Source organism: Netta rufina (assembly GCF_964035555.1).
Source record: "Netta rufina genome assembly, chromosome: 28".
NCBI lineage: Eukaryota > Metazoa > Chordata > Aves > Anseriformes > Anatidae > Netta > Netta rufina.
In genome coordinates this window covers 5,490,303-5,501,001 of record NC_140152.1, presented here as the reverse complement: position 1 = coordinate 5,501,001, position 10,699 = coordinate 5,490,303, and the positions used below count along the sequence as shown (strand labels likewise).

General features: G+C 63.7%; 1 protein-coding gene across 1 annotated transcript; it reads left to right on the top strand.

Annotated features, from left to right (window-relative positions):
- Positions 1 to 283: 283 nt before the first annotated feature.
- On the top strand, positions 284 to 9,780 carry WDR18 (WD repeat domain 18). The gene is made up of 10 exons (XM_084302709.1): positions 284 to 494; positions 2,011 to 2,121; positions 3,285 to 3,418; positions 3,883 to 4,024; positions 4,692 to 4,835; positions 5,011 to 5,075; positions 5,184 to 5,308; positions 7,517 to 7,683; positions 8,511 to 8,579; positions 8,865 to 9,780. The coding sequence occupies exons 1-10, from the start codon at positions 285 to 287 to the stop codon at positions 8,994 to 8,996; spliced, it is 1,299 nt and encodes a 432-aa protein (XP_084158835.1). The 5' UTR covers position 284; the 3' UTR covers positions 8,997 to 9,780.
- The last annotated feature ends 919 nt before the right edge of the window (positions 9,781 to 10,699 follow it).

Here is a 10,699-nt window from a genome sequence, read left to right as displayed (position 1 = left end):
CAGGGCACCCACAGGGCACCCACAGGACACCCACAGGACACCCACAGGGCACCACACCGCTGGATGCCCAGGGGGACCCGATCCTCCTCAAGGTCTCCCATCCCGAGCCCGACCGGGCCAGACCCTGCTGAGCTTCCTGCCGCGTGCGTGCGTTCTCCGCTGCACCTCCCTCCCCCCCATCCCCTCCCCATCCGCCCTGCCGCCGCGGCCGATTGGCCGGCTCTCCGGAAGGGCGGCGCTCTGCGCTCCCGCCGCGCTCTCTCTGGCCCTGGAGGACCGCGAAGATGGCGGCGCCCATGGAGGTGGCGCTGGTGTCGGACGCGGCGGGGCCGCTCTGCAACTGCTCCGTGTGGGAGCTGCACTCGGGCTCCGCGCTGCCCGGATACCGCGGCGGCAACAGCGGCCCGCGGGGCCTGGCGCTGCTGGGGGGCGAGCACCTGCTGGGGGCACAGCTGGGCAAGAGCTACATCAACGTCTGGGAGCTGCAGAGGAAGGTAGCGCCGGGGGAGGGGGGCCCGGGGGGGCTCGGGGGGGGGGGCTCCGGGCACGGAGGGGCCCCCCCGGGACCGGGGAGCTGCGTGGGGGCTGCCCGCCGCTGGGGGGGGCCGGATCCGTGCCGAGCTCCCCTTCAGCCCCCCCTCAGTGGCCGCGGGGCCCCCCCCGGGGGCTGTGGGGTGAAGCCCCCCGGGCCCCCCCCCCACTGGAGCCCCCCCCCCGAGGTGCCCCGAGGACCCCCGGGCCCTGCCCGCAGCCCCCCTGCCCCCCTCGGACCCCGGGGTCGTGGTTTTGGGGGGTGCTGAGCTCCCTCGATGGAGAGGTCCCCAGGGGGTCGTGTGGGGGCGGCGATAAAGGCTTTTTTTTTTTTTTGGTGTGGGGGGGGGGGGGATCCATCCTCACATCCCCTTCCCGAGCAGGGAGCTGCCCTCGCTGGGGCCGTGGGGCTGCCCCAGGAGCTCCCCCAGGAGCTCCCCCGGCTCTGCCGCATGTCGGGGGGGAGTCGCAGAGAAACCCCCCGGGCTGATTCTGCTTTGCCTGAAATCTCTCATGTTCTGGGCATATTTCAGCCAAAAACGGAAAATCCACAGACAAACCCCTCCAGCCAGCCCTCACCCGGCCCTGCAGAGCTGCCCTGCCCCTGGCTGTGCCCCGGCAGCACCGCGGTTAGGGCAGGAGAGCAGCACAGAGCCCCCCCGCCCCACACCCAAAACCTCCCCGTTTCTGGGCCTTCCCCTCAGTTTTGCTGCAGAGAGCAGCAGCAGTCCGGGAGCTTCAGTGCATGCACGGCCCCTTCTTCGCTGCGCTCCCTTTCTTCCTGCCAGCTCTGCTCCCCCCAGGCCAAGAGCTAGCTCAGATCGTGTTTCTCTCTCTAATTAATATTATTCTGCTGTAATCTTAGCCTGTTTTCTGCTGAATCTCCAGGGCTCCCCAGCTGTGGAGCACGACTGTACCCAAATCCCCTGCCTCTTGGTACTGCTCCTGCTGCTTGTGGCTGGGGCTCCGTGGGTGCAGGAGGGCAATTTACCTTTTCACTGGGGGATTAAACACAAAGCAAGTGCGAGGAAACTGGCAAAACACAGAACAACTCGGTGGGATTTGTGCTGTCCCAGGGACCGCGCTCCTCCATCGTTCTCTTCTTCAGCTCCTCTCCAGCCCGTCCTGGTTTCAGTTAGCACAGAGTTGATTTTCCTCCTGGGAGCTGGTAGGGTGCTGTGGTTTGGCTTAGGGTGAGCAGAGTGCTGAGAACACCCCGGTGTTTTATTGCTGCAGAGCAGTGCTCGCACCAAGCCAAGGACGTTTCAGCTTCTCGCTGAGACACAGGGTGAGGGCACGGCTGCGTGGTGCCGAGCTGCCGGCCGGGTTAAACCACGGCACGCACAGAACCCCAGAATCCAGGGGCAGGGCCGAGGACTCTGCCCGGTGCAGGCCTGCCCCGAGCCAGGCTTTTATTTCTCTCCCCCTCCCCAAATCACCACCCTCACTGAACGGCCGCTGTCGTCTCTGTGCTCCCAGGACCAGCTCCAGCAGAAGATCATTTGCCCCGGGCCGGTGACCTGCCTGACGGCGTCTCCCAACGGGCTCTACATTCTGGCCGGCGTCGCTGAGAGCATCTACCTGTGGGAGGTGAGGAGCGCTCCCAGCCTGCCGAGGGGATGGGGAGGGCACTGGGACACCCAAAGGTGCTGGCCAGGGCTGAGCGAGCTGCCCAGGTTCTCCCACATTTTAGCCTAATATTTGATGCCTGCAAAGGCCGCTGGGCTCTGCTCGTCGCCCTGTTTTTAATTAGTGGCGGTGTTTACGTGGGGATTACGCTGCGTTCTAAGCACCTCACCAAGTAAATAGAAGAACACAGCTTGCTCTTAGCCGCAGGATTAAAGACCGAGATATCTAACCTGTAAAGCTCTCCATCTCGGGGGATGTTTCTGAGCCTTATTATGTGGGTGGCTCTATCTTAATTCATCAGGTTTTGCTTTTAAAAATGTGCCTGTGGCAGCGCCGAGGAAAAAAAAAAAAACAAAAGCCCTCAGAAGGAACGCTGGGGCTGAGACTGCAGCAGGTGGGAGTTGCTTGCTCATGGTGCTCTGAGCTGGTCTCTGCTCTGCCTCATCTGCAAAGTGCATCCCCTCTGCGTGCCTCCAGCCAGCCTGGCCTGGCAGGAGCAGTGACCGTGTCTGCATGGCGGGGTGAGCAGGCACGCTGAGAGGCTGCACGGAGCTGGGGACGGCTTCCAGCAGCCCCCGTTACTCGCCTGCTCTGCAAAACCACTTGTTCTCTGTTGAATTGCAGTTTGCCTTTATTTTTAGGTGTAATTCAGACAATGAGAGGGAGCTGGTTCTGTTCTTTTATGTGGCGCTGCCTCCGTAGTTCCCTCCCTCCCTGCAGCGTTGCCTTTCACCAAGAAGAGCTCTGGGTTTAGGAAGGCATTTTCCACCCCGGAGCCCTCCTTGGCCTGAGACCACGCAGCCTTGCGAAAATGCAGCAGCCCCTGGGGCGGGTTTGTGAGCACCGCAGCCATCTCCTGCCTTCCAGCTGAGTAACGAGGCTGAGAGAAGCCATCAGTGATATCAACAACGAACAGGACAGCTCCACGGCCTGCCTGTGTCTTGACCGGGGAAGCTGCCCTGCTGTCCCTAGGTTCTGGAGCTGCTGTGGGCAGGAGCCTCCCAAACTGCCTCTTGCTGGATTTACCTGGGGATGGGCTCTGGGTGCTGAGAGCAGGGAGCAGTTACCCTGGCACATCCCGGTGTTCCTTTCTGAGCATTCTCCTGCCCTTTCCTCTGCCCTAGGTCTCCAACGGGAACCTCCTGGCCATCCTGAACCGGCACTACCAGGACCTCACCTGCCTCTGCTTCACTGATGACAGCAGCCACTTTCTCTCAGGGGCAAAGGACTGCCTGGCTCTGGTGTGGAACCTGTACAGGTAACGGTGCCGTGCTGGGCACAGAGAGCATCTGGGCCAGGAGTGCAGACCACGAGGTCCCCACCACTGCCAGGAGGCAGAATCAGCTCTGCTTCAGCCTGTCTCTGAGCTGTTCTTAAAACCTGCTGGTGGTGACAAGGCTGCGCCCTCCTTATGCAAGCTGTTCAGCGCTGTTATCCTCAGTGCCAGGTCGACTTTGCCTGGTGTCCCACCCAAGATTCCCAAGCTGCAGCATTTCCCCCGGGTATCAGCAGCTGAGGGCTCTGTCCCTTGGGATGGGGAACCCCTGTAGTGGCCCTTATCGTGCCGTGGCTGCTGGCAGCTTCTGCACTTGGTCTTGCAGCCACGGAGCCGTCCCCGAGGCAGCAGAGCCTTGTTCAGCTCCCCCTCACAGCCTTGGCATCCCCAGCGTGGCTCTTGCTGCCCGGCCGTACTGAGTCTCCTCTTGGTCCTCCCTCCTACAGCGTGCTGCAGGCAGAGCCCTCCCAGATCCCAGACCCTCGCCACGTGTGGTCCCGACACAGCCTCCCTATCACGGACATGTGCTGCGGCTTCGGGGGGCCCCTGGCACGAGCTGCCACAGCGTCCCTCGACCAGACAGCAAAGGTGAGGCTCGGCTCGGAACAAACAAATGCCCCGGAGGTGTGCAGGCCCCGGAGGGTTAAAGCCTGGCTTCTGCTGGGCTGCAGCAGAGCTGTCCGTGCGGGCTGCAGCAGCTCGGTTTCTTGGCTGTCTCTGTGATGACTCAGAGCTGCCAGACCTAATGGGTTTTGCCTCTCCAAACAGCAGCGGTTTCGCTGCACCTGCCCTCAGACTGTGTCTCCTCATGCTTTGCCGTCCCTCTCGTCCCTGGGGGGCATTGGGCTCATTCCTCATTTCCCTTCCCCGGCGTCCCTTCGGTCTGGCAGGACGCAGAGCACGGAGCTGGCTCCTCTGGGCACGGCAGGCACTGGAGCTGGAGCCGTGTCTGCTGCTCCTGCCTTGCAGGAAGGCTCTGCCCTGGGGAACCAGACGGGGTGAGACGGGCACAGGCAGGTCAGGGGCTGTTTCGGAGCTGCCGAGGAGCATTGCCATCTCCTGGTCACAAAGAGGCTGCTTTGGGTGACTCAGGGCAGGCCAGTTTGTGCCTCAGTGTCCCCAGCTGCAGTGAGGTGGGGGTTCTGGTGCTGCCAGCTCGGCGCTGGGCATGTGGGTGCTGCTCCACAGCAGGGGGTCCTTCCCGTCCTGTGGTGGACGTTTAAGCCCTTAATTCTCCTGCGCTGCCTGACTCCAGCTCTGGGAAGTCGCATCTGGGGAGCTCCTGCTGTCCGTCCTGTTCGACGTGGGGATCATGGCCGTGACCCTGGACCTGTCCGAGTACCACATGTTCTGCGGCGGCATGGACGGCTCCATCTTCCAGGTCGACCTCTGTGCCTGGGTGAGTGCTCGGGGCGCACCCTGAGCCCCGCTGCCTCCCCGCTGCGATGTGGCAGGACGGGAGGGCCTGGCTTCCCTGCGCCTCCCCCGCCCTGCCCAGACGCAGCGCTGAACCTGCTGCCTTCGGTCTTCCCCTCCAACCCCTCTCGCCCTCCTCCCTTCCTCCGTTCCTGCAGCCGGTGCAGAGGGACCGGACCTTCCAGACAGAGCGGGAGAACGGGAAGATCTTCAAAGGGCACAGGTGAGATACCAGACATACCTGCCGAGTGCTTCACTGCCCCCGTCTGCCCACCCCACGGGCTCCTGGCAGACCTTGGCTCGTCCTGAGGTTCCCTTTTCCCCGTTCCAGGAACCAGGTGACGTGTCTGTCCGTCTCCACGGACGGCAGCCTGCTGCTTTCCGGCTCCCACGACGAAACGGTCCGGCTGTGGGACATCCAAAGCAAGCAGTGCCTGAAGACGATGAATCACAAAGGTAGGCATGTCCTTATCTCCACAACCCCTTCCTCCTCAGCTGCTGAAGGCTGCTGCTGTCTCGCTTCTGCTGACGCTGCCGTGCGCAATTCAGGCATTTTTCTGGTACTTGCTTCACACTTTCAGGAAGGGTAGAGGCATTAAAGGGATGCCTTAGCTGTCTGGAGCAGCGCTTTGGCCTTGCCCACGTCTGTTAACAACCCTCTTGTGCTCTGTCAGAGGCTGAGTCAGAGATTTTACCCTGTCGCTGAGGAAGTCCAGGGTCTTCTGCCTTGTTTTCCAAAGGGAGCCGTTCCCCCAGACACACCCTAGCGTCTGAGGAGGCTGAGGAAGGGGAGAAGCCACCCCCGTGCCCCCAGCAGCAGGCACCCACGAGCTCATGAGGCTCATGCAGCAGAAGTACAAGTTCACTCTCTGGACAGAGGTGGGCGAGCTGCTGCATCAGGGCAGGCACTGAGACCCAGGCTGCCTGCAGACCCGTTCCCGCTTGCCTTTTGCTGCCAAGGACCGTTCCTGCGGGGGGTTTGCTGCAGCGTCCATCCAGCCTTGCTCCAGTAGCACTAGAAGAGTGAAAACAGGCAAAGCCTGAGCCGTGTGAGTCATTGCAGGAGAGGTGGCCAAGCTCCCACTGCGAGCCAGGCGTTAAAACCTTCCTCGAGGCTCCAGAAGAGCGCAGAGGGACACAAATCCTCTGCTCTTCCCGCAGCACCGTGCCGCTGGGTGCCAGGGCCGTGAGGTGAGGGTGCTTTTTGCAACCCCTGCAGGCTGGGATTTGGCTTCCCCAGCAGCCCTGGCACCAGTTCCACCCCGCTGCTGCCCGGGTGCTTCATCCACACATGGGAGCCGCACGTGGCTCGGGAGGTGTCCCCCAGGGAGCCCCCTGCATGGGGGAGCTGTGCCGCAGGGAGCAGGGGGTGGGGGGGCCCTGCACTGAGTTCTGGCCGGCCGTGGATTCACCTCCTGGCAAGGTCTGTCCCGAGCTGCTGCCCTGCTGCCCTCCTGGCGTGTTCCCTTCCCGAGATGACGAGGGCTTCAGCCACAGCTGATGTGACAGCCACCTCCAGCCTGGCGCGCTCAGGGTGGTGACGTCCCTCTGCTCACAGGGGGCAAAGGCTGTGGGCAAGGGAGAAACCAGTGGGGAGCCACATGACGGTGCTGGAAATAGAGCAGAGGAGCTGGAGCCTGGCTTTGGGGCTGGGGAGGAGCGTGCCCAGCTGGCAGGATGGGGCAGGGGCTTCCCCAGGGTTTGCCTGTCCTTGAGCGGGGCAGAGCACGGGCAGAGGGACGGCACCGAGGGGCTGGGAGGGGCGTCCTCACCGGTGGGGGGAGCTGGGCTGGCTCTGCTGGAGGCCAGGGCCTCGGTGGGGAGCAGACGTGGGGATTGAGAGCTACTTGGTGAGGTCTCGTCCCCCCTGCCTGGCTCGCCCCTTCCTTTCCAATGGCCCCCCCTGCCCTGCGGGTGGGTTGGGGGTGCTCCCCTCGCTAACGGCTATCTCGGAAGCAGCAGCAAACTTCTTTTTGGGAGGGAGGGAGCAAGAGTAAAAGCAAACTGCCCCCTCCTCCTCCTCCCGTTCTGCACCTTTCCCGGCCGCCCTTGGCAGCAGATCCGCGCGGGAGCTGCGCTCTGCGGCAGCCTTCGCTCAGGTGGCTCTGGATCCTTTTAACCTTTCCCTTTGTGCTGTCGAGTTCAGCTGGGGGGAAGACGGATGGCCGGGGATTTATGGGCAGTGCCTGAGCTGCTCTGTTCGCACACGAGCCCCTGGGCTGCGGGGGTGCTGCCGGGGAGCCTTGGTGGTCTCGGAGGGTCCCGCGCCCGGCAGCGCTCCGGGGCCGCGGTGGGAGTCTGGCAGCAAGTGTGAGCCTGCAGCGGGGGGCGGAGGGGGCTGCTGACAGAAAGCAGCAGCCTGTGCGGGTAAGTGTAGTAATTAAAGCACTCATTATCTCTGCCAAACGAGTGTGTGTGATAGATCATTACCGGCAGGCAGCTGTGAGCCGGCCGCTGATGGATGGCTCGCTCTGCTGAGGACGAGCAGACCGCCCGGGGCTGGGAGGTGCCCGGGAGGCATCTCGGGGTGCTGGGGGTGAGCACGGGAGTCCCGGGCACCTGCAGCTCCTCGGGCTGTGTTTATTCTTGGGGCTGCCCGAGGAGCCAGGCGGGAGGCAAAGCTGGCAGCGATGTGACCTGACCTCCCCCTCTGTGCCGCCCCAGGTCCGGTTACAAACGCCTTCATCGTGCTGGCCCCAGCCAACATGTTCAACCCGGATGGGAAGCCCAGCGTGCCTCTTCCCAAGTTCAGCAAGCACCTCTACGGCACCGAGAGCAGCGACGAGCAGGGCAGCGAGGGGGTGATGCTGCGCCTCGGGCTCCACCAGCAGGTACCGGGGGGCAGCGGGCTGCCGGGGGGAAGGGGTCAGTGGCGGCTCTGGAGGGCGCAGAATTTCTCCTGCAGCCCCCTTGGGGCGAGGACCTGGTGCATTTCTTGCTGACGGAGTAATGTGCAGTGGACAGTGAGGGTGCAGACCCCCACGGTGGGCTCAGGACAGGCAGCTCGATGGCTTATGTGAGGCAGGGAACAGAGACACCGGACTGACCAAGCTGTGCTGGCTGCAGCAGCTGCATGCCCGACTCCTGGGAGGACGTGGGCCCTTCCCTGCACAAGGCTGCTCCCTTCTCCTGCCTCCTGTGCACATCTGATCCTCTCTCCTGCCCTCTCTGTGCTGCTGAACTTCCCCCAGTGCTGTTCCTAAAGCCTGGGACTGCCCAGCAAGCAGGCTCGTGGTGGGAGCCTCGGGTCCCTCTGCCAGGCAGGGCACAGAGGGATGTGCCAGAGGCTCTTCTCCCCTCCCTGAACTCTGCTCTCCAGTGCAGTGAAATCCATTCTCCCTCCTTGCACTCCCCTTGCAGCCCTGGCTGGTGCAGTCATTTGTCCTCCCAGCCCGGTGCCGTGCTGTGGGCTCTGCTCTACCTCCTGGGCTGGGCTCCAACCCCAGAGCATCTGGTGGCAGCGCAGGGCTGTCCTGGGCCGTGAACAACCAAAGGCTCATCAGCACGTCTACCTGTCCCTGTCCTGTCTGCCCGGAGCCCCAGAGCTGCTCCTGTCAGTGTCTGTCCCCAGAGGGTGACAGCTCCTGCGGGGGGTACCCAGCATGGGGGCTGTTGGGAGGGGTCCTCTGAATCCATCCGTCCTGTCCGGTCCTTGCAGGACTCCGGGGAGAGCTACCTGGAGAAGGGCGAGAGGATGTACGCCCAGATGTGCTCGACGAGGGAAAAGGTGAGAGTTCCTTGGGGGTGGGGGAAGCGCTTCCTGCTGGTGCGGGTCCCTTTGGGGTCCTCTTCTGAGCAGACCCTTGGGGTGCTGTGCCAAGCTGGGGATGGGGGGGGGCAAATCCCGGAGTCTGCACGTGGGGTGGGAGGGGGTGCAGCTTTTGAACAGGAGGCGAAGAAGGGAGGGGATGAAATTGGTTCTGGATTTGCTGCTGCTCGGGGGAGCACCAGCCTCCACTGCCAGAGCTGAGGCCGGGTGCCTGCAGCTCTCCTGTCGCGTTTTTCTTCACAGAACCTGGTGGGAGACCAGGAGCACCTGACGATCCAGGTGAGCGAGCTGGAAGAGGAGGTGAGCACCCTCCGGAAGATCAACAAGAACCTCTTCGACTTCTCCGCTCGCATCATCACCAAACCGGCCAAATGAAGAGGCGACCCCCGGCCCTCTCACCCCTCTGCCTCTCCCTGGGGAAGAACCAGCCAGCCCTCGGGCACGCGGACCTGCAGGCACGCGTGGCTCCACGCCTTGCCGGCGCGCGAGCGCGGCGGAACGCGCCGGAGCGTTCGGCTGCTCCGTCTGGCCTCCCTCTGACTACACGGCTGAGATGGGCACGGGGCTGCTGCGTGTGCTCCCCGGCCGGCTGCGTGCAGGACACCACAGGGACCGTTTGCACCCCGAGGCGCCGCTCGGTGCTGGACGGGGGCAGCCCACGGAGCGGCCGGCTGCCGGCAGAGCGTCCCGGTGGCGGGGCGGCCTTCGGAGAGCAGCTCCTGCCCTTCTCCCGTCTCTTCCCCCGGCCTCTTTGTTTCTTTTCGTTACTCGACCCTGCGGTGCAGACAGAAACGTGTTTTCTCTCTGTTGGTACCACTTTGAGACCCCCTCCGCCCAGCCTGCCCTGGGAGATGCTGCTCGGTACCGCCGGACCCACCGCAGCCAGGCCCCTGCTGGGGGCTCGGGGATTGGTTTTGCTCCCACAGAGCGGGGGCTGCGCGGCTCCTGCACCCCCGTGCGCCCGGCCCAGCCCACGGGCAGGGGTCCGGGGTGGTCTGCGGGCTTGGCTGTTCATTGCGGGGCACGGGGCTGCCCCTGGGGAGGGGCGGGGTGAGCACGGTGCTATTTCCCATCTGGGTAAGGTGACAGTTTATATATATTTTGATCCAGCTACTTTGTTTTCCACGGTGTTCTGGGGACTCGGCCTTTTGTATTGTCACTAGCATGGCGGCGGGGGTTGTGGGTTTTGTTTAGGTTTATTTTTTACATAAAAGATTTGTTTTTTATAGTGAAAGATGCCTGACTTTCCTTTAAAGCCCCCCTGGCACCCACAGATCTCAATAACCTGCTGCCATGTCCCCAGCAGGGAGCAGGGAGGTGATTTCTTGCCGCAGTCCCTCGCTCATCCCTGCCCCGAGGCTGTTTTCCCAGAGCTTCCAGGAGCCCCAAAGCATCCTCGTGCCCCTTGCAGCTCCCCTGGACCTCAGGTCCCAGAGCAGGAGGCAGCAGGGGGAGCACAGGGGGGTACATTTGCTGCAGGGATCAGCAGTTGGCGATGCTCTTCCTGCAGCAGCTGCCTGCTCCATCGTCTGGTGCCCTCCCCACCAGCACCGCGTCCTGCTGCCCCTCGGGGGGCTTTTTGGGGCTGGAGTGGGCACACGGCGGCAGCACAGGGGTGGCCTGGGATGCTCAGGGGTGCTCTGAGCTCCGGCCCCGCACGCAGCCACCGCAGCGAGCAGCTCAGCACACCAGAAGTAAGCGCAGCTGATTTAAAGTGCACTTTAATAGCGCGAGTGTCCACGCAGCCCGCTCGCACGCCAGCTCGCTGAGATAATGCTTTTAGCTTAATGAGCCCCATTCCTCTTCTCGTGCTCCCCGCCTTCCTCCTGACGGGTTGGATCACCATGAAGCGGCTGCAGCAGGGAGCAGCAGCCGGAGCCAGGGGGGTGCTCGGGGCACACAGAGCTCGGGCTGCAGCAGTGGAGCCCCGGGGGCTCCCTAGGGGCTGCCCCCCCCCTCCCCTTGGGGGCTGCCCCAGGTCGGGGCGCTCCCTCCCGGCCCCCCCCCCCCAAGCGCTGCTCCAGGCCCCTCCGCGGGGCTCACGTTGGGGTGGGGGCTGCGGGGGCTGCTCCGTGCCA

Bases quoted from the DNA above. Each gene is read 5' to 3' on its own strand.
- WDR18 (XM_084302709.1), top strand. From the start codon at position 285: ATGGCGGCGCCCATGGAGGTGGCGCTGGTGTCGGACGCGGCGGGGCCG. The intron at 4,836-5,010 runs GTGAGTGCTCGG...CCGTTCCTGCAG, and splicing joins AGGTCGACCTCTGTGCCTGG to CCGGTGCAGAGGGACCGGAC. The intron at 5,076-5,183 runs GTGAGATACCAG...TCCCCGTTCCAG, and splicing joins AAGATCTTCAAAGGGCACAG to GAACCAGGTGACGTGTCTGT.